Source organism: Tiliqua scincoides, chromosome 8, assembly GCF_035046505.1.
Source record: "Tiliqua scincoides isolate rTilSci1 chromosome 8, rTilSci1.hap2, whole genome shotgun sequence".
Classification (NCBI taxonomy): domain Eukaryota; kingdom Metazoa; phylum Chordata; class Lepidosauria; order Squamata; family Scincidae; genus Tiliqua; species Tiliqua scincoides.
Window position 1 is genome coordinate 52,010,672 of NC_089828.1, and position 22,480 is coordinate 52,033,151.

Below are 22,480 nucleotides of genomic sequence, written 5' to 3' on the forward strand. Positions count from 1 at the left end.
AGGTATATTTTCTTCATCATTTGTATTGGATATATTGCACATGGGTCAGGCGGAAGGTCACTCCAGAACTATCAGTAGCTTCAACAGTGATCTAAAGTTACTCCTGAACCGCTTGTCTGTCTTCTTTGAGCTTAGGTGGTTTGATTATTTTTTCTTCTATTCTCTCTGGAACCTCGGTTCAAATTATAGCCCAGGCTGATGGGGGACATGGGTGGAATATTGAACAGAGTATGCAACTGAGTTTCAGGTGTGTAAAATAACTTCCAAAATTATAGTATAAATAAGCATCTTGTGGAAGCCTAAACTTTTCCCTCCAATGAGATGTTCACAGTGAGCTGGCTCAGACTGGTTTGTTGGAAATATAGCCTGAATTTTTCTGGACCTGTGCTCTTCCTCATTCCTGCCCCTCCCTTTTCTCTTCTTTCACTTGTCACTAACATCCTGGCTAAGTAAAACTACTTCAGTTAAATAACAGTTCTGGGCTCTGACACACAGAGAGGCTGCTTTACCTAAAAACATCACAGCTTCATACTAGAGCTGGGAAAGGAGAACTCAGAGTGCATGGGTTCAGGCTGCTTTCCCTACCCACAGTTTGTAGGGTGGTATGAGCCAGTTACATTACATTTTCTAGGGAAATTCCTGCTGCCTAGTTGGATGGGTTATTTGTAGATTTTTTAAGGACCGCTTTGGAGTGCAGTTGTATGCTGTACACAGGCACAAGCATTGTACTACTTTCTGGGAACCTTGTTGGTGAGGCAGGTTTTGTACTTGCCATAATAGTATCTCCAAATACAAACCTTCACTTTTTTCCCCATAGGAATGTGTGACATTCATTTAAATGGCCGAAACTTAAAGGACGCAGTTACAGACACCACACTAGGGTGATGGCTAAACCTTTTCTTGGTGGCTCTTGCCATTAAGAATCCAACCACCTGTTATCTGCATAGCTTCATGCTGGGTTAAGTTTTTTGGACATGCTAGAGTAGACAAATGAGACAAATTTTATTTTATTTTATTAAAAAGGGCACAAAATTCGTGTAAACATACAGAGAGAGAGAGAGAGAGCCAACTCCTTCAAACCATTTGTGGGGTTATGATATTCTAGTGATTCTGTGAGTTAAGCTAGCTAGAGAAATAGCTGTGAGCCCTGGGGACTTCATTGTTGAGCAGGGATTTGAGTCTCTGTCCAAGACAACTTTCTGTCTGCTACACTATACATAACTGGACTACAACTCAGCAGTTGAGCACCTGCTTTGTAGAAGATTCCGGGTTCATCCTCAGTGTCTCTAGCAGGGCAGGAAAATACCCTTCTTTGCCTGAGGCCTGGGGAAGTCACTGCCAGCCAGCATAGACAAAGACAATGGTCTGACTCCATATAAAGCATCTCCATGTGTTTCTGTATTCTATGTTAATTCGGGAGGGGTGGTTTCTCTCATTGCTGACTCTGTTACTGTTGTTTGAGTTTTGCTAAATATTTAGAACCTGAAGACATTCTGTACTCTTCTGTATATCTGTAATTGTCCATAATTTATCCTGAGGGACAGTTTGGACGTTGTGTTGTGACCGGGATTACCAAAATCCTAGTCAGTGTTCTTACTGGATTTTGGAATGTTTTTATTTTATTGAAATGCTTTATATCGCATCTTTCTTCTGAAGAAACGAAGAGCTCAAAGAATTTCACTCTTTTCTCAGCCTGTGATGAAAACAAGGAAAATGTCCAAATGCAGCTTAAAGAGAACATAGGAAATTGTCTTTCCTGGAGATGCTCTACTTGAGATGCTGCTAGGAATTGAACCTGGGACCTGGGTTGAGCAGTGGGTTGAGCAGCTCAGCCTGGGTTGAGCAGTGAGGTGGCTAAGTTTGCAGACGACACCAAACTTTTCCGAGTGGTGAAGACCAGAAATGATTGTGAGGAGCTCCAGAAGGAGCTCTCCAAACTGGCAGAATGGGCAGCAAAATGGCAGATGCATTTCAATGTAAGTAAGTGTAAAGTCATGCACATTGGGGCAAAAAATCAATACTTCACGTATAGGCTAATGGGTTCTGAGCTGTCTGTGATGGATCAGGAGAGAGATCTTAGGGTGGTGGTGGACAGGTCAATGAAAGTGTCAACCCAGTTTGCAGCGGCAGTGAAGAAAGCCAATTCTATGCTTGGAATCATTAGAAAAGGTATTGAGAACAAAATGGCTAATATTATAATGCCGTTGTACAAATCAATGGTAAGGCCACACCTGGAGTATTATGTCCAGTTCTGGTCGCCACATCTCAGAAAGGACATAGTGGAAATGGAAAAGGTGCAAAAGAGAGCGACTAAGATGATTACTGGGCTGGGGCACCTTCCTTATGAGGAAAGGCTACGGCGTTTGGGCCTCTTCAGCCTAGAAAAGAGACACCTGAGGGGGGACATGATTGAGACATACAAAATTATGCATGGGAAAGATAAAGTGGATAAAGAGATGCTCTTTACACTCTCACATAACACCAGAACCAGGGGACATCCACTAAAATTGAGTGTTGGGAGGGTTAGGACAGACCAAGGAAAATATTTCTTTACTCAGCGTGTGGTCAGTCTATGGAACTCCTTGCCGCAGGATGTGGTGACGGCATCTGGCCTGGATGCCTTTAAAAGGGGATTGGACACGTTTCTGGAGGAAAAAACCATACGGGTTAAAAAGTCATGATGTGTATGTGCAACCTCCTGATTTTAGAAATGGGCTATGTCAGATGCAAGGGAGGGCACCAGGATGTAGGTCTCTTGTTATCAGGTGTCCTCCCTGGGGCATTTGGTGGGGCTGCTGTGAGATACAGGAAGCTGGATTAGATGGGCCTATGGCCTGATCCAGTGGGGCTGTTCTTATGTTCTTATGACCTTCTGCATGCAAAGCTGGTGCTCTGCTGCAAAGCTATAGCCCTTTCTACTATGATATAAAATACATGCAGACTTGTGAGTTTAGTATAAAATTGCAGAACATTGGTGAGTTTTTTACTGCAAAATTCCTTGTTGGACAGGACCACTGAGAGTGGGTGTAGCATGGTGGTTTAGTAACATAGTCTGCAGCTCAAATCTTGCCTCTGCCATGAATTCACTAGATGACTTCAGTCAAGCCATTCTTTCTCAGCTTCAGTCTTCCCCCTTTTATAAAACGGGAATGATAATACTCTCCTATGCTTAGCAGTGGTTCCCAAACTTCCTGACTAGCAGCTCCCTTGACCCACTGGGCCATTGGCCGTGGCTCCCCATTACGGCTACAATCCTATACATTTTATAGGGTAGCGGATTTTTTGTGAGTATTCTGTGCTTCCCCTGACTGGTTTCCACAACTCCCCAGGGAGTCACAGCTCACAGTTTGGAAACCAGTGGCTTTCAGGATGGTGGATTATAACAGTATAATATATGGAACATTTGAAAACATTATGCAAATACTAAGTAGCATTAGTACATACTAATCCTATCCGAACTTCTAGATCAGTGGTTCTCAAACTTTTAGCACCGGGACCCACTTTTTAGAATGAGAATCTGTCAGAACCCGCTGGAAGTGATGTCATGATCAGAAATGTCCATCAGGCAGGAAAATTTTTAACAATCCTAGGCTGCAATCCTACCCACACTTACCCAGGAGCAAATCCCATTTACTATCATTGTTAAAAGCATATACATAGTAGCCTGTTAAAAGTACAGATCAGTCTCATTTCCTCAGATGCAGTCACCATGGAAGCATCAAGTCTAATATATTAAAAATAAAATATACATTGAAATTAATGGGGACCCACCTGAAATTGGCTCACGACCCACCTAGTGGGTCCTGACCCACAGTTTGAGAAACACTGTCCTAGATTTTACATCTTCATTGGAGGCCCTATCCAAAGATTAGATGGATAGCAACTGCATACAGAAAGGCCTTTTCAGTGGTGGCACCCTCTTTCACAAATGTGCCTCCCAGAGCAGTCTGCCTAGGGCCTGTGTTAATAAGTTCTGGATGCCTGGTGCAGATCTTTTTATTTGCTTGTGGTTTAATGAATGGCAGCTCTGATGATTATTATATTATTGAGATGGTGGCTGCAGGCTGGTTTGCTGCCTTATCTGTGAGTGTATTTGCTGTTGTGCATGCTTAAAAAAACTATTTTAGAATATTGCTTTCAGCCATTTGTTTTTGTAAACCAGCTGCAGGCTGGTTTTTGTATTTTCTTGTTGGGGTATTTTCCAAGTTGTATACACAGATTCATAAACAGTGAATAAAGTGGAATATAAATCTTTGAAATGAAATAATAAATAGTATTATTAGTAAACCCAGTCAGATGCGTCATTGTCCACTCTGTGGGATGATGAATATGTCTTGCAAGTTTCATCATCTCTGTTCGACTATCTATTAGTCTTTTCAGAAAGTTTGGTGGCTGTGTGGAGCCAAATGCGGTACCCACAATGCTGTCTCTTTCAGTATATGTTGAATCTCAGCTGCAGCAATCCTGATACTGCCCACCCGCCTTTCTCTTCAGTCGTATATCTCACAGAATTTCGCCACTTAGGAATAAACATGTGTAATGTGCTTGATGGCGAAAATAATTCCCCACTTTATCTCTGCTTTGTTCCCTTCTTCTAGAAAAGGCCTGCCTGCCACTCATCAGGCAAGGTGATACGATTGCTCCTTTTGTACTCTGTTCCTCACTGTGTAAGCCTGTTCACAACGAATGGGTTTGCCCTTTTGAAACTGGATGACAGGTTGAAGGCGGCATGGGTGGGGAGGTGAAGAGAGAAAAGAGGAATCTGTATTGCCGTTGCTCTTCCATCACTGATCCCAAAAACCAATAGGCTTATAGCAGCATTGAAGATTTAAGCATTAGAGAAAAACAAAAACCCAGCCCTAGATATCCATATGCTCTGGGTGGAGGGCTGGCCTTTGCTACTTGCCTTGAAGGTGTGATGTCACCCTTTCAAAAATAAGCACCTGTATATCTCTTTCTGAGTGTGCTTCATGGATATTACCTTGATACAGTCTGTACAACAACCCTGTAAACTTAGTAGGTGTTATCATCCCCATGTAGCAGCTGAGCTTAAGAGGCCACCTCATGAGAATCCATGGCAGAGGTGAGATCAGAATGTGGAAAGTCCTGATTTGCTGCTGAGTCTTTAGCCAGAATGCTGTTGCTTTCCCTTCTCCTTGACATTGTTGTGATTGCTGTGCTATCTCTGTACATGGTGATTTCCAAATAATGAGAAGTCCAGTGAGCTCATAGTCTAAAATTGATGTAGGGGAGTCAAGTGGAAGTAGGAAGAAGAATTCTAATAGAAGGGGGCTTGATGCAGTTGTCTCCTCCCTTGCAGATGTTGGTGGCAGCTCTGCCAGCTCCTGTCATGCAGTGCACACCCACCATGTTGCTATTTCCTTTCTTTCATAGAAACACCTTTCTGTGTTTTGTTTCGCCTTTCAACCCTATCTGGTTTCTTCAATTATAGTACTAACATAGTTAGTACTTTACTATATAATTGCCTTTCTACCAATCGACTCAAGGTGGTTCAGGCCTGACATAACAGTCTGTGTTAGCTGATTGGGTATAAGACAGCTTCATATGTTCAGTAAAGGCACTTGTTAATTCCCCAGAATGTCTCTATGTTTTCTCTGGAAGCAGAATTAAAAGATCTTCTTAAAATAGTTTTATCTTCATACGATGAGCAGCTTTGACAGGCATTGATGGAAAACTTCTGGATCATGCAGGGGTGTCTCAACTATGAAGTCACCGGATGTGTTTGCATGGAGCAGTCTTGGAGGGGCAGTGAACAGATGAGCCTTCCAGCCTATTGCTCCATTGGTTCTCTGGTCCTCTTCCAACTTGATGAAGGAAGTCAGAAAAAGATCACAGTAGCTTCCTTCTCTTCTAGCAACGCTGGAGGAGAAAGGAGGGGGGGAAAGCTACCACAGCTTCCAGATCTCCCTGCCTATTGGGGCACCTTGTAAGCAGGGAAAGGCAACTTTGAGCTCACCCACCCCTTCCCCGCACTTAACAAGATTGCTTCATGCAACCTCAGTGCTCCACACCTCCTGTCTGCAAGGAGTATAAGCTGGGGATGCTGGACTCCTAATGTTCCCTCACCTGTTTATTTCAAACAGAGGTAATGCTGACTAAGTGCCCAATCCTATCCAACTTTCCAGCACCAGTGCAGCTGCAATGCAACCCCAAGGTAAGGGAACACATACTCATTTACCTTGAGGAGGCCTCCATGACTTCACCACCACCTCCATGACTTCTCTGCATGCCCCATTGGCGAAGCTGCATCAGCTCTAGAAAGTTGGATAGGATAGGGCCCTAAGGAGGCTATGCTTTGTAAATAAATGGAAGGGGGGATGGAAGTGCATTTCCCTGCTCGCTCGCCATAGTAGGGATGCATGTAGGTGTATGAAAACAGAAGCGGCAATGGACATTGGATTCAGGTGGCACTTAGGTATATGTCGCCCTATGGGGCCATGTGCAAGCTGCATGATGCATACAGGTCCACCCTCCTGATCCGCAGATTCAGGATTTGTGGATTTAACTCACCATGGGTTCGGAACCCACAGTGAAGGGCTGGGCCGGAGCTCCCGGACGTGACTGGAGGTGTTCTTTGATTGCGTCTGGGAGTGAGGCCTGCAGAGGCTGTGTGTTGCCTCTGCAGGCCTCAAAACACCTTTGGACATGACCAGAGAACACCTCTGGTAGTGTCCAGAGGTAATATTGGACTGACTTGTGGATTTGCTTATCCATGGGTTTCGGTATCGCCCGGGGTTGGGGGGGGGGTGTTGTCTGTATTAGGTTCTTAATATCCCATGCCCCTTTTGTGATGTAGCACCTGCTTGGCATGCATAACACTGTTTTCAATTTTCTCCGCAGATTACAAAGCCATGAAGGCTTTGCTGAGAAGTTTGGTGGATCTCCAGGATGAGTTGCTGTACCAGTATCCTAGCATGCGACATTTGGTAGATGGGCAGCAAGTGAAAGAGGAGAGGTAAATGTAAAATGATGACTGTTTCATGAGTGTGTAAGAATTAGTATTCCTATGTGTTTTAAAATTTTTTCCTTGAGTTGCATTGGAGTAATTTCCTATTAGGAAAAGCTAAATAGTTTGGACTTTCGTCATTTTGGAAGAAAATACAACCAAGGTGGAACATGATAGATTTGTCCCTGTTTTTATAAATCTTTCTTCCCATAACACCGAACCTCACAGTTACCCAGTGAAATTGCTTAATTGCAGATGCACAGAAGGCCAAAGGAAGTCCCTTTTTTGCAGAACACATATAAGGGTATCCATGCTTTCTGATCATTGTCACTGAGCTGCATGAAATCCTCTGTCTTTGCTGGAGAGAAGGTGGAGTACCTCAAGACATGAGGGATGCAAACATCATCACGCTGTACAAGAACAAAGGCGACAGGGGTGACTGCAACAACTACCGCGGCATCTCTCTCCTTAGCGTAGTAGGAAAGCTGTTTGCCCGAGTTGCGCTAAAGAGGCTCCAGGTACTTGCAGAGAGCGTCTATCCAGAATCGCAGTGTGGATTCCGAGCCAACAGGTCCACCACTGATATGGTATTCTCCCTTAGACAACTAAGAACATAAGAACAGCCCCACTGGATCAGGCCATAGGCCCATCTAGTCCAGCTTCCTGTATCTCACAGCAGCCCCACCAAATGCCCCAGGGAGGACACCTGATAACAAGAGACCTGCATCCTGGTGCCCTCCCTTGCATCTGACATAGCCCATTTCTAAAATCAGGAGGTTGCACATACACATCATGACTTTTTAACCCGTAATGGTTTTTTCCTCCAGAAACGTGTCCAATCCCCTTTTAAAGGCATCCAGGCCAGATGCTGTCACCACATCCTGCGGCAAGGAGTTCCACAGACTGACCACACGCTGAGTAAAGAAATATTTTCCTTGGTCTGTCCTAACCCTCCCAACACTCAATTTTAGTGGATGTCCCCTGGTTCTGGTGTTATGTGAGAGTGTAAAGAGCATCTCTCTATCCACTTTATCTTTCCCATGCATAATTTTGTATGTCTCAATCATGTCCCCCGTCAGGCGTCTCTTTTCTAGGCTGAGGAGAAATGCAGGGAACTGCAGGAGAAATGCAGGGAACAACGGCAGCCACTTTTTATAGCCTTCATAGATCTCACGAAGGCTTTCGACCTGGTCAGCAGGGACGGCCTCTTCAAGATCCTCCCCAAGATTGGATGTCCACCCAGGTTCCTCAGCATCATCAGATCTTTCCACAAGGACATGAAAGGCACTGTTGTCTTCAATGGCTCCACATCAGACCCCTTTGACATCAGAAGCGGAGTGAAGCAGGGCTGTGTTCTTGCGACAACCTTGTTTGGGATTTTCTTCGCTGTCCTGCTGAAGCATGCCTTTGGAACTGCAACAGAAGGCATCTATCTCCGGTCCAGATCAGACGGAAAGCTCTTCAACCTCTCCAGACTGAGAGCAAAGTCCAAAGTTCAGCTGAAATGTCTGCGTGACTTCCTCTTTGCCGACGATGCAGCTGTCACTACCCACTCTGCCAAAGATCTCCAGCAGCTCATGGATCATTTTAGCAAGGCCTGCCAAGATTTTGGACTGACGATCAGCCTTAAGAAAACACAGGTCATGGTTCAGGATGTGGACTCACCTCCCTGCATTACAATCTCTGCGCATGAACTGGAGGTTGTCCATTACTTTGTGTACCTTGGCTCAACGATCTCCGACACTCTTTCTCTCGATACCGAGCTAAACAAACGCATCGGTAAAGCAGCTACCACGTTTTCCAGACTCACAAAGAGAGTCTGGTCCAACAAGAAGCTGACGGAACATACCAAGATCCAGGTCTACAGAGCTTGCGTCCTGAGTACACTTCTGTACTGCAGCGAGTCATGAACTCTTCGCTTACAACAGGAGAGGAAACTGAACGCATTCCACATGCGCTGCCTCCGACGCATCCTCGCCATCACCTGGCAGGACAAAGTTCCAAACAACACAGTCCTGGAAGAAGCTGGAATCCCTAGCATGTATGCACTACTGAAACAGAGATGCCTGCGTTGGCTCGGTCATGTCGTGAGAATGGATGATGGGCGGATCCCATAGGATCTCCTCTATGGAGAACTCGTGCAAGGAAAGCGCCCTACAGGTAGACCACAGCTGCGATACAAGGACATCTGCAAGAGGGATCTGAAGGCCTTAGGAGTGGACCTCAACAGGTGGGAAACCCTGGTCTCTGAGCAGCCCGCTTGGAGGCAGGCTGTGCAGCATGGCCTTTCCCAATTTGAAGAAACACTTGGCCAACAGTCTGAGGCAAAGAGGCAAAGAAGGAAGGCCCATAGCCAGGGAGACAGACCAGGGACACACTACACTTGCTCCCAGTGTGGAAGGGATTGTCACTCCCGAATCGGCCTTTTCAGCCACACTAGACACTGTGCCAGAACCACCATCCAGAGCGTGATACCATAGTCTTCCGAGACTGAAGGTTGCCAACAACAGCTTTCTGATCTATCACTCGTGTGTTTGATGTATATGAGGGACAGAACCTTCTTAGTGGTAGCACCATAGGCAGAGAACTCTTCCCCAGAGGACATCAATGAAGCCCCCTCTTGGTCGCTTCAAGGTGCTGATTCAAGACTGTGTTACTTTGTGAGGCTTTTAATGAAGTTGTTTAATCCCTGTGAACTCTTATTAGGTTAGGGCGGTTCTGTGTTTCTGCTGTCTTTATTGTGATTATCTGTAGACATTCATAGAGGTGGCCTGTTGATAACTTTTAATCATGATGGCTAAATGAAATCTCTAGAGACAAAAAGCCACTGAACACTAGGAACAAATAAAAAGATGAATTACCTTCATACATGACTTTTGAGGGCCCAGTGGCATCTGGTTGGAATATTGGGAAATGGGATGCTGGCCTAAAACAGTCTTTGGTCTGATTTAGCAGGCTTGCTCTTCTGTTGTGTGTTTCTCATTCCATCTACTGACAAGTTTGTGCTGGGAATGCTCTGCATGAGAGAGACTGCGTTTACAGCACTTCAAATTGCATATTCTTAATTTTTGTTCTAGTGATGAAGAAATCCCAAGTGGCAGTGATGAAGAAGCTGAGGGAGTGGGCAAGGAGATGAAGAGACTGACAAAAAGGGCACCCAAACGGAAGCTTGAAATGGAAGAGTACCCAGAGTTTGCAGCCAAGCGGTTTGCTGACTTCCGAGCCTATTGGAGTAGCACGTTGCAGAAGTGGCATGACAAGACCAAGCTGGCTTCTGGAAAAGTGGGGAAGGCAAGAATCTCTAGCTTACAGTTGTGGCAAGTGCAGGCCATTGTTTGTTGCTCACTAGCAGCTTGAATCTCTGACCAGAAAAGACTGCATCTGTGCAAATCCCACTTTGAAACACAATATCAATAGGATAGAGTGTCAGCTTGCTTTTTAATTTTTATTTATTGTTGTTAAGAGTATTCAGTGAAGTAGTTCACAAAGCACTTTACATGGCAGAATAAACCAATAAATTGTTCCCTGTCTCCAGAGGGCTCACAGTCTAAAAAAGACCCAAGTGAGATGCCATGGTGGAGTGAAGAGGGGCAAATGCTCTCCTACTACTAAATATTAAAAAGGCACTACTTTAAAAGGTGCTTCTTTGCCCAGTTAGCAGGAACAAATAGAGAGATTTGACCTAGATGCACCAACGGTCTGACCTAGTGCAAGGCAACTCCTTATGTCCAATGTATGTTCACTGCAAAACATGATGCATAGAGTGTGCCAGACTTGGGAGCAGATGGCTTAATGCCAGATATCATTTCAGGCATGAACTGCCTGCCATGGTCCTAGAAACTGTATGTAGAGAATATATGTTATCATGGAAGAGTTTGGGTAGTCCCTTTTGAATTGTGCCCACTGTTAACAGGGTTTTCTGTTTTCTATGGTTGGTATTGGGCATGCGTAGTGGTAAAGTTGGCATTCTGTATTTCCACTTTTCAAGAAAACACATTTCTAGTCCTCAAGGCAAATAATTGTAGGCCCTTGAAAGAGTGTAGGTGATGCCTGATACATCTCAAAGGCTAGAAGACTTAGTTGGATTGGCTGGGGGGAGGGTGGGAGAAGGAATTAAGTGCCCTGTTTGTTGTTTTATTAAACTGCCAGGATTAGCTGAAGAAATTGTGCAAAATGTATGATCACTTGCAAATTTGCAAAGAGTTTAGACTCCAGCTCTTCTTAGTGCCATTTTGGGTATCTTCGTATGACAGAAGAAATGCAGTCCTGACCAGCTGGCCTCTCTTGTTTTGCGGAGGCAATAGGAAGAATCTACACTGTATATAGAGAGTGTAACAGCACCAACTGCAAGTCCCTAAAAATTGCGTCATTTTGTGTTCTGTGCTGTGGCTCCTAGCATGCTAGCGGTGCTAATTTAAAGCATTAACTAATAAGATGATTGAGATGAGCTTTAGAAATGCAGTGGGGGCACATATTACATGGGGGTTAGGTTCTAAAATCAGCAGGCTAAAATCATGTGTATTCAAAATTATCCTTGAAAAATCCCTTAAGTCACTTGCATTTAGAGGCTAAGTTATATGAAAAATATGTACCATACAGAACTGACTGTGGGTACAGCAGATTCACATCTCCCATCTCACGCTCCCTCTGGAGCATATGCTCATTGAGTGGAACCTGCACTGTTTAACACTGAATTAAGAAATTAAATAGTAGAGATGCGGGCTGGTATGTTTATGCAGGATTAAAAATGAAGAAGTCTGTCTTCCACTCATGCAGTTAGAGACTTGGGCTGCAACCCTGGGTCAGTTCTGATGATGCACCGGAGTTGCCAGAAAACTTAAAAAATGAAGGCTAACTAATGGCAACCACATTCAGGCAGTTGGTCCAGGCAGTGTTCTTGGCATTCTATGTGCGCAAATACTGTTCATGCATGAGTGGTCTAGTGTGAGAAGTGTCTGCTGGGGCAGCGAGCTCTCTTGAGGTTGCGGTTTGTCTTCAGCTTGTGAGAGTGTGCTGCTTTGATGTTGCGCTACTTAAATAAATAGACTGGTTTGTGTGTACAATTAACATACATAGTTGAGTATTGCCTGAATACTGATTCTGTTTTCCTTTTGAGACTGTCCCTTTAAAATATGCTTCCCTGGTAACCCATAAATGTTCTGAGAAAGTTTGAGCTGCCAACAATCAGGAGTTAATATCAATTGTTCACAAAGTGTAGGTGTATGTGTGCTTGGCATACACTTATGCTGTGAAAGCCAGTCTATTAAGAGAGGCTCTCTTCGTTCCACTTGCCTCAAGGACAGTGTTTATATAAATAAAAAAAACCTGCATCGCACAAAAATCCAGCCCAAATCCCAAACTAAAGCTTCTCTTGTAGGAAACGCTTTCTGCTTATCCGCTGACACAGAAAGATAGAGAGGGATGTGAGCGCCTTGAGCAGCAGCTTTTCTGTGTTATCTGACACTGCTTAATGTTCTTGCAGGGTTTCAGTGCCTTTGAGCGTTCAATCTTGACTCAGATTGATCATATTCTGATGGACAAAGAAAGATTACTCCGGAGGACGCGAACCAAGCGATCGGCATACAGGGTACTGGGGAAGCCGCAGCAAGAGCCCGAGCCAGTTCCGGAAGCTTTGCCAGGACACATGGTAAGGGTTTTCCCCCCATTTTGGAGATGGCAAAATGAATTGGCCACAGCTTCTGAGTCTCCTTTGGAGAAGACTGATGCGGGGGGGGGGGGAGGGGGGATACTAAGATTGTAGAGTTTGCAATAGACATTGAGATTTGGGGATTTTAAACTTTGTATATGCCTATTTTGGGGGCTGTATTCTTAACCAGTTCCAAAAAGGGCTGGGTTAATATTTCTGGGACCCTTTGATCCAAAGAGGAGGGTGAGTGTACAGGTGGGTGTGGGCCAAGTGTATCCTGCCTACCAATAGAAGTTGCTTACAGCAGTAATTCTTTTGTGTAGTACTTTCTGAGTAAGCAAAGTGCTTCATGTTTATTGTTTTGATGGTGTAGTCCTTACAACAATCTTATGAAGTAAGAAAGAGAATTATTATTTCTATATGATTCCTGGGGAGCTGAAGCCAAAAGGGAGTAGCTTGCTTGAGGACATCTTACGGATTCATGGCAGAGATGAGATCTGAACTAGGGAAGTCCTGATCTGCATCTGAGGACCCAATCTTATCCAACTTTCCAGTGTAGTTGCAACCATGCCAACATGGGGTGTGCTGCATCCTGGGTAGGGTGGGGCAGTCACAGATGCACAGATGCTTAGGATTGCATTGTGCTTGCATTGGTGCTGGAAAATTGAACAGGGTTGGGCCCTCAGTCTCTTAGTCACTATGCTACATGAATGCTATACTCTGCAAGTGCATATGATCCAGATAAAGTTAGTTGTTTGATTAGGGCATGTATGGAAATAATTACCCAGTTGCCACAATGACTTTTAGCTGGAAGGAATGCTGTTGTCTCATTTTCAGCTCAGGGACAGGGCACTTATCACAGTTGCCAAGTCTCTATCTCATGGCCATTTTAAGCCCAGGAGAGGTAGTTTGCACAATCACAATTATGCCTCGTTCTAGTCCACTCAACCCCCCTCCCCAGTTTGCTTTGCTTCCCACATACATGTGGGGCTTAACCTTAATTAGCTCCTAATTTTGTTGAAGGACCATCTTGGCAAAGGAGTGGGTGATGAGGACAAGCTGAAGTCTGATGCTATTGCCTTATTTGCTGCACCTCTGAAATTTGACAATTGGCATCCCAAATGAAACTGTTTGGGTGGGGACAAATTCTGCTCAGAAGTTACCAGTTGTGAACTTCCTAGACTGTGGTGTTAAGAACTTTTGAGGTGTTGCCTTTGCTTCTCAGTAGCTCTTGGGGGTGCCATTTGAGCCCTGATTCTATCCCAGTGAGCCTTTGCAAATGTGTTGTTTTTTCTTGATTTTTTAGGAGGCTCTTCCACCCACAACATCAAACATGCACCTCAAAGACCTGGATGAGGAGATCTTCGATGATGACGATTTTTACCACCAGGTGATACCATGTTGAAATTGTTGAAATCTCACTATGTAAATAGGTTAATAACCCACCCAGGTGATTTTACCAAATCTGTTTGGTGGCTCATGTGTGTAAATAGCTACAATATCAGGCCCTACAGCCTCTGAGAAAGCAGTAAAATTTTTGTTATTCTTAGGGGAGTTTGGGGAGTTTTATTCATGTACAGGGAGCCCCCGTATCTGTGGTTTCAGTTAACCATGTATCAGATCCATGCTCCCCTCACCTCTGGAGGGTTTTCTGAGCCCAGCAGAGTCTGAGCACGTCCACCTTCTTTCCAGCCTGCTTTAGTTCTGCAATGGTGCAGACATCTCCAACTGGTTGTGCTGGAATGCTCCTAGAAGGGCTCAATTCCACCCCTACCCCCACCCCACCCCCCGACCCCCGCTTTCCACTCTGAAAAGGAAAACAAAATATTCCTGCAATTCGTACCAACCTTGACCTTCTGAAAAGGGTGGAAAAATAAGACCAGAAGGGAGCTACTATCCATTCAAAAACATCTGCACAAAAACTTTTTGGACTTTTTCTTTGGAGAGAAAGACTGTCCTCCCAAGACTGACTAAAGAGAATGGTGATGAATGGGAGGAGAAGAGAATCCAAACTGTGCTGCTTTTTTAGGGAAAAGAGATTTGCACAAAAACCTGCAATGGATATTCATTCATTCATTTATAAATAAATAAATAAATAAATCCAGATCCCCCCCCCCCCACATGCGCAGGTTCAGAACATGAAGATGAAGAAATCCATGTGTACTGAATCCGTTGGATAACTAGGGCCCACTGTAGTAAACTTTATGAGAGGGGGTCAAATTACATCTGGTGTGCTTGCTACAAGGCAGGTGAGTGGCAGTATTCAGTTTTTAGGAAGATGTGGGTGGCAGTATTCAGTTTTTAGGACTCAAGCATATGGAAGAGAAACAATACCTGTCCTATAAGCCTTTCTCCTAATTCTGTGAATATGCGGAGCAGACGGCCCTTGTTAAGTCTTGTTAAGTGGAAAGGGAAAGAAACTATCCATGTGCAGAGAAGCACTTTTACTGTATTCCTGCTGGCTAGTAAAACTACTTTTCCACTACTGTGTCTGGACGTAAATATCTGGAGCTCTGGTTTGGGTGTGTGCTTGGTGCATTTGTGTTCGGAGTGGAAAGGGGGCTGGAGGACACATGGAGTCTTGGCTAGGAAACCAGTCTGCTGTTTGTGAGCCCTTAAAATGACAAGCATGTTAGCCTTTTCTCATAGGGCTGGTATTGCAGGACCCTGATAATTTTGGGTTTTCCTTTCTGCACCTTTTTCAGTTCTGCAGTATCTTTTTTTTTTTTTAACAAATATCATACCTCATGTTATAATGCAGTTTGTTTTTAGATTTTTCATTTGGCATATTGTTTTCTTAACTGGGTTCATAATACAAACTGGGTTATTTTGATCCCCTGCCAAGCACACTTGTCTCTTGAAGATCCCAGCAAAATCTATTATTTTGTCATATTTTGTGTTGTGATTGTAATGGATAACTGGCTCTTGATTCAGTGCTGCTTGTGTCCCATAATGCTTTTTTAAAAAGCTGACAACTCACCAGTCAAGTCTTTGGCAGAGAAGGGTGAACAGTGGGGATGGGACTGAATCCAGACCCTCCTCTTTTTGCTTAAGCAACCACTTTGCGTACAATTCTTCATCTCATGACAGATCAGGAGAGAGATCTTGGGGTGGTGGTGGACAGGTCGATGAAAGTGTCAACCCAATGTGCGGCGGCAGTGAAGAAGGCCAATTCTATGCTTGGGATCATTAGGAAGGGTATTGAGAACAAAACGGCTCATATTATAATGCCATTGTACAAATCGATGGTTAGGTCACACCTGGCGTATTGTGTCCAGTTCTGGTCGCCGCATCTTAAAAAAAACATAGTGGATATGGAAAAGGTGCAAACGAGAGCGACTAAGATGATTACTGGGCTAGGGCACCTTCCTTATGAGGAAAGGCTACGGCGTTTGGGCCTCTTCAGCCTAGAAAAGAGACGCCTGAGGGGGGACATGATTGAGACATACAAAATTATGCAGGGGATGGACAGAGTGGATAGGGAGATGCTCTTTACACTCTCACATAATACCAGAACCAGGGGACATCCACTAAAATTGAGTGTTGGGCGGGTTAGGACAGACACAAGAAAATATTTCTTTACTCAGCGTGTGGTCGGTCTGTGGAACTCCTTGCCACAGGATGTGGTGATGGCGTCTGGCCTAGACGCCTTTAAAAGGGGATTGGACAAGTTTCTGGAGGAAAAATCCATTATGGGGTACAAGCCATGATGAGTGTGCGCAACCTCCTGATTATAGAAATGGGTTATGTCAGAATGCCAGATGCAAGGGAGGGCACCAGGATGAGGTCTCTTGTTATCTGGTGTGCTCCCTGGGGCATTTGGTGGGCCGCTGTGAGATACAGGAAGCTGGACTAGATGGGCCTATGGCCTGATCCAGTGGGGCTGTTCTTATGTTCTTATGTTCTCTAGGGATGCAGGTGAGAATCTTGCTCATACTTGATCTCTAGATCACTGAGGCAAAGATCACTGGGGCAACAGCATTATTTCTTGGAAACTTGCTTAGCTTGCAAAGTACCCAGTACAACACAATGCACAATTAAGTGTGCTTAAGCTTTGTTTTAAGTCAGAACTTTGAGCATTCTCATCTGTGTGCCTTATCGTACCCATTTTTTTCTGTTCTGAATTAGTTGTGTAACTGTCCTGCATGGCTGGTCTTTGCGGTTCCTATATCCTAGTTGTGGAAGTGAGAATAAAAGTAGATGTAGCAGAAATCCATAACTCTGTTTGTTTCAGAGACTCTGTCAGATACCATAGAGCTTACAGCTCTTCAGATTTCTTAATCCTGTGGGCTAGAAACTTGGTTTAAATTTTATTTGTATTTATTAAAACAAATACAAGGTTTCTAGGTATACAACAACTGGGCAGCAGAATTTTGGTTTGGGCTTCTAGTTGGCAAAGAAGATTGAGATTGCTTCAAATTTCTGCTTTTGTTGCATCAGCTCCTTCCAAGGAGTAGGGGAGACTTCAGTGTTCTGCAGCAGTAGTTGAAGGGTCAGCATGAGCTAATGCTCATGATAAAAAATATACTCCTCATCATGTTTTCGGGTGACCACAGGGGCAAGTTGTGCACAAATGTAATGCAGTGAAACAAAGAGGAAAGCAACTGACTCGAGCAAGAAGATGGCATAGGGAGGAAGGGGGGGGAAATGTGGGTGCAGAAAGGATGGCCGAGTTCTACAATTCTAAACGTCAGTCTGTTATTTTTTTTTCTGTTTCCTGGCTTCAAAGTTACAAAGTGTCATGTCTTAGCCATTTCTGCCCCAGTTAATTGGGGTGCCAGGGTTAATTTAAATTAAAACAAACTAATAGAGGTCTTGGAAGAAAGAGGAGCCACCTGAGTTTAAACAAATGGAGCTGCCAGGCTTTGCTGTGTCTTGGCTGATTCCCAAGTGGGGGTGGGTTGGGGAGCGAGCAGCAGCTATATTGGCGCAGTTTTGATAAACATGCGAATGGCGGGTGACTTTTTTCCCCTCAAACCACCTTTGGGAGCTACTCACTACTGCACACTTGCTACCCCAACTGCTGCTGTTAACCTGCACCTGTTAAATGGGGAAGGGGGATGTTTCCAGGTGCCAACATCTGGCAGCACAGCATGGGATGGACTTGACTCCTGGAAACCCCACTGTTTCTAAATATGGTGCTTGGGAGTGTGGTGGTTTCAATCATTTACCCAGATTTGGCAGTGGGTTGCGACAGCTTATCCGCGCCTCGTACATCACGCGCAGACGTCTGCTGAGCCGTGAGGCAGATGAACCTTCATTTTCTTTTCTTGCTGCTTCCTCCTCTCTTTTCCCCTCCACTGCTACTCTCTACTTTTTTTCTTTATCGTTTTTTCTCCTCCCCTCTCCCACCCTTCTCTCCTCCTCCCATCCCCAATATTCTTCTTGGGAGAGATGATCTGTTAAGATTACCACTTCATTGTGTCCAAGTAATTGAGGAGATGCCAGGCCCCCTTGACAGACGCTGCAGAGTACCTGTTCCGCTGACCTGGTTAATTTTCTTCTGTTGAGTAGGATTTGGCAGCAAGATTGGAACTGAAGTCTTATTCAGTGATAAGGCTGTAAGGAGGGAAAAACGGCTGTATGTTTTCTGTCACCTCCCAATTAAATTGGCTCCATAAAGGGCTTTCCTGTATGTGTCAGTAGGAAACCGAAGCAGGGATGCGGCTTTTGGAAAAGAAGCTGTCAGTGACTGTTGACCTAAGAGGACCCTATGCATCTTGTTCTTTTTCTCTCTCCCTTGGTTTTTCATGGCTCATAACAGAACAAATTCACACATCTGTATCATACCTGCGCACACACACACCTGGTCAAAACATTTCCCAGAAATGTTGCAGCAACTTGCCTCATGCCAGGAATGAATGTGTTGTAGATGCAGCATACATGTCCCACTCTCATAAAACCCATGACTCTGGCCTGTTTTCATGTTGTGTTTTCCCTCATCTTCCTCCCTATCCTGTGCTAGTTTGTACTTAGTGTGAAGGTGGCTGAGAGTGGGTGTTGCTTTTACTCTTTTTCCTTCTCCCAGCCCGCTTGCTTCACTTCAAGGGTAACTCTGTTATCTCCTGGCTGTGTCATCTGTTTTGCCCCACAATGAGGGAGATAGGAGAATGTGAGCCCAGGGACTATTCCCAGTCTCTCACTGGAAGTAATTGGAATTGGAAGTGGGATAGAAATTCTAACAAGGCCTCAGGAGTGTACATTGGCTTGCTAGAGAGAATCTGGTTGACCTCTCTGCTACAAACGGTGTGCTCTTATTTTTTGTGTGCTTCGACCTTTTTCAGCTATCTGGGTCAGCTGCAGGGTTGAGAGGACCCTTGCAAATTTTTTCTGGTGAAGCCTCTCCTAGATGTGCCCCCCCCCAGGTTCTGAGGGGGTTCACCTTGGGGGCTACAGGCAGTGGCAAAAACAGTATAACTCTTATTTGCAGGGTGGCAGCTACCTGTATTTTTCTCACAGTGTGGATGGCCTACTGGTGTTCCAGGGTATTGGGGGGGGGTACTGGCACAAGGAAAAATGGGGACCCCCAAAGTGTTGAAAAAATACTATTGACTGCAGCTCCAATAAAAACCAATACCTGACATGTTTCAAGAGAACTCTTCCTCAGAGGCAATACATACCCATTTTTCAGTTTCTGGTATGCATTTAACCTGAATTCAAAAAACTCTTAATAGATCTTGCCATCCCTTGATAACTCCATTTGGGTGTGTGTGTGCACATGCCCCAGAAAAACACTAGATCAGGAGTATTTGAGGGAAGGGATCATTGACTTAGCCCCATCCTCTCTGAGGAACTCTTTAAGGGCAAATGTTAAGGACCCTACTTGTGCATTGGCAGTTGCCCCATGTATCCAGTGCTGGGCCTCTTGTATTTAGGCTGGCCTATATCTGTCTCTGTATCATGGGCCTCCTTGAAGTGTTAAGAACTCCAAGGGGTGTAAATCTTTTTCCAGAAGCATGCCAAAGGATTTGGCAGGCCCTAACCCAACCAACAGGGAAGAATTAATTGCACATGGTCAGTCCCAGTGAACTGGGGCTAAGGATAGCCCTGGAACAGGGGAGGCAGGAAGCCGGCTGGCAACCTCAGCATAAGTTTGTCACACAGTCAAGAGGCTATAGACAAGAAGAGTAAATTGCATCCGGGCAAATAAGAATTGGAACCAATCATGATGGAGTTTAGGTATATATTTATATACACCACTTTCCCACAAAATAAATTCAGAAAGTGGTTTACATAGCAAAAGAAATGTTAAAATGTCTCCCCTTCCCAGAGCACTCACAAGTAAAAAAAAGGCCAGAAAAGAGACAACAGCAAACGAGTCCTGGAAAAGACAAATATTGTGGTGAGTAGGAACAATTGCTCTTCCTCTGCTGAATAGGTGAGAGAACCACTATTTGCAAGAACTGCTGCTGCTAAATATATGAAAGTACTGCTACTTGTTCCAGTTAGTGGGAGCAAGGGATGATAGTTTTCCTGACAGGAAAGGCTAAAAAATATTAGATGTGTCTCTTTTCTAACTCTCCACTTCTGAGAACTTGGGCAAGGTCCTAAGGAGTGCAGATTTGTCCATCTGAGTTCTTGCCTCTTTCCCATCTTGAATGTAAAAGTTGCCAGAGGTAGCAGAGGTTGTGAATGCATCTCTTGCAGAGGGCAAGTATCATCTGCTTTGAAGAAGGTGGTAGTGAAGCAGCTCCTCAAGAAGCCTACCTTGGATCTTTCCACCTTTTGACCACTATTGACTGGTTTGTAATAGCCTCTTTTTAGGCAAGATGATTGGAACTGAGTTGCCACCACATGCTGTAGGTATCTTGGCTAGTTTCCAATTATCTTGATTAGTTTCAGTCTAACTTTCATTCTGGGTTTGGAACTGAAATTGTCTTGTTTACCCTGATTAACTTCCATTGGAAACTAGGTAGGGTCAGTGTGACTCTCTTGGTTCTGCTGGATCTCTCAGTGGTGTCTGTTAGCATTGACCATGGTATCCTTCTGGACCATCTCTTGAGATGCTGGTTCGAGTCCTACCTGAAGGAGAGGGTATGGGAGGTGTTGTGGAGGAACTGCTACCCTATCCCATGGCCCATGTACTTTTGGGGTCCTGCAGTGTTCCATCTTGCCCTCTGTGCTGTTTAGCAAGTATATGAACCCATTGAGCATGTTGTCATGAGATTCAGTTTAGGCGTCACCAGCGTTTAGGCAACATATCTTTCTCACAATATCATCTCATCAGATTTATCTGTTCAAGTCAGGACCATACATATTGAGACAAAGTTGCTTTCTGAACAAATAGAGGTGGGTCATGCAAAAGAGCCAAGCTGCATGCTTCAGAAGAAGGCCAGCAAAATGGTGTTAGGAACTTGCATCTGTGGCATCATATGGTGCCATTTTATTTATTTACTCTATATTCTGTCTTTTTGTCAGAGACCTACAAAAATAGTGCAATATAAAATCTACAAGAGAATAAAAGCAGATATTTTCCTGAGCTACTCAGAGTGTGACACAAAAAGCTCTGCAAAATGGAGTGGTTTCCAGGTGTTACTTGAAGGTGGGGGAAGAGTGGAGGCAGTCTAACCTTCTAGAGCAGGGGTGCTCAAACATTTTGACAGGAGGGCCGCATCATCTCTTTGAAGAAAAAAACAATTAATTTGCATTTCTAATTTGAATAAATTTACATAAACGAATACATTACAAATGGAACTTATATGAACAAAGTGGCAGACAGTGCAGGGCAGGTGTGCATCATTTTATCCAGGAAAAGGGGGGTGGGCAGAGGAGGGGAACCATAGCAAAAATTCCACAACGGAGCAAGCACATATTTTGGGCAGGAAGGTTGCAGGCAGCAGTAAAAAAAGGAATAAAGTATTTTTAAATGGAGACTCACTCTTTGCTTTGCACCAAAGGAGGGAGCCTTGTAGGTGAGGGTGTTGGCTGCTGCTGCTGCTTCTGTGGTGGTGCTCGCCAGCTCTCCCTGGCACGTGCTGCTGCTGTACAGAGGCGGTGGAGCCGTCTCTCCCTGCTCTCCGCGGTGCCTGCTGTGCAGCGGCGCTTTGCTGACGAAGCACCTGCCTGCCTGCCTACTCACACGCCCACTCGCCTGCCCACCCAACCTCACTCGTGGAGGTGGCAACGCAGGTGCTCTGTCTCTTACTGCTGCTTCAGGCTCCACGTGTTGCCCGGGAGCCAGGCAAGGAGAGACTAAGCTAGTGCATGGGCACAAGCGCTTTCAGTAATAAGGTAACGCAAGACCTGCAAGTCTCGCATTACTTTAACGCTATAAAAGGCCCTGCGCAGTTCGCCGGGCTGGTCTTTTCCTTGCTGCTGGCAGCGAGGGGAAGACATACTGTGAGCTCGCGCGCTGGGTCAGCGCGGGCTACGGTGATTCTTCCGCGGGCCGTGTGTCCATTGGAGGCACACGACCCACTTGGGGGCCGGATGGGGATGCACTGCGGGCCGCAAGTGGCCCGCAGGCCAGGGTTTGGGCACCCCTGTTCTAGAGATACAGACACTGGTCCAGTGCCGAAAAGGTACTGCCTCTGGCTGCTCCCAACTCTGCTTCTGAGAGTGGAAGATCTGTGATCAGGTCCATTTGGTCCTGGACCAGGTCCATTTTAAAATACCCTGGTCCCAAACTGATTAAGGCATGAAATGGTAAAGTCAGTACTTTGGGCCTGGAAGTTCAAAGTACTGGTAGCCAAGGCGAAAGTATTGTGATGCGGTTGCAAGAATGCAAGGGGAGGGGAACCTACCACTTTGCTCTTTCTCCCCTTGCACTCTCACAGTTGCTTTCTGTACTGACTGACTCTTCTGAACCATCTTCAACATTCCAGTAGTCTAATCCGGATGTAGCTACTTCATATAAAACTGAGGGC

At 44.9% G+C, this 22,480-nt stretch overlaps 1 protein-coding gene across 3 annotated transcripts in view; it reads left to right on the forward strand.

The window, feature by feature from the left end:
* The window catches only part of AATF (apoptosis antagonizing transcription factor), an 82,691-nt gene that overhangs the window by 26,539 nt on the left and 33,672 nt on the right, over positions 1 to 22,480 (forward strand). For all 3 annotated transcript variants that reach the window (XM_066636083.1, XM_066636084.1, XM_066636082.1), the window contains exons 5-8: positions 6,862 to 6,976; positions 10,045 to 10,258; positions 12,450 to 12,614; positions 13,921 to 14,004. In XM_066636083.1, the coding sequence (XP_066492180.1) occupies positions 6,862 to 6,976; positions 10,045 to 10,258; positions 12,450 to 12,614; positions 13,921 to 14,004 (578 nt within the window). The remainder of the gene's footprint in view (positions 1 to 6,861; positions 6,977 to 10,044; positions 10,259 to 12,449; positions 12,615 to 13,920; positions 14,005 to 22,480) is intronic.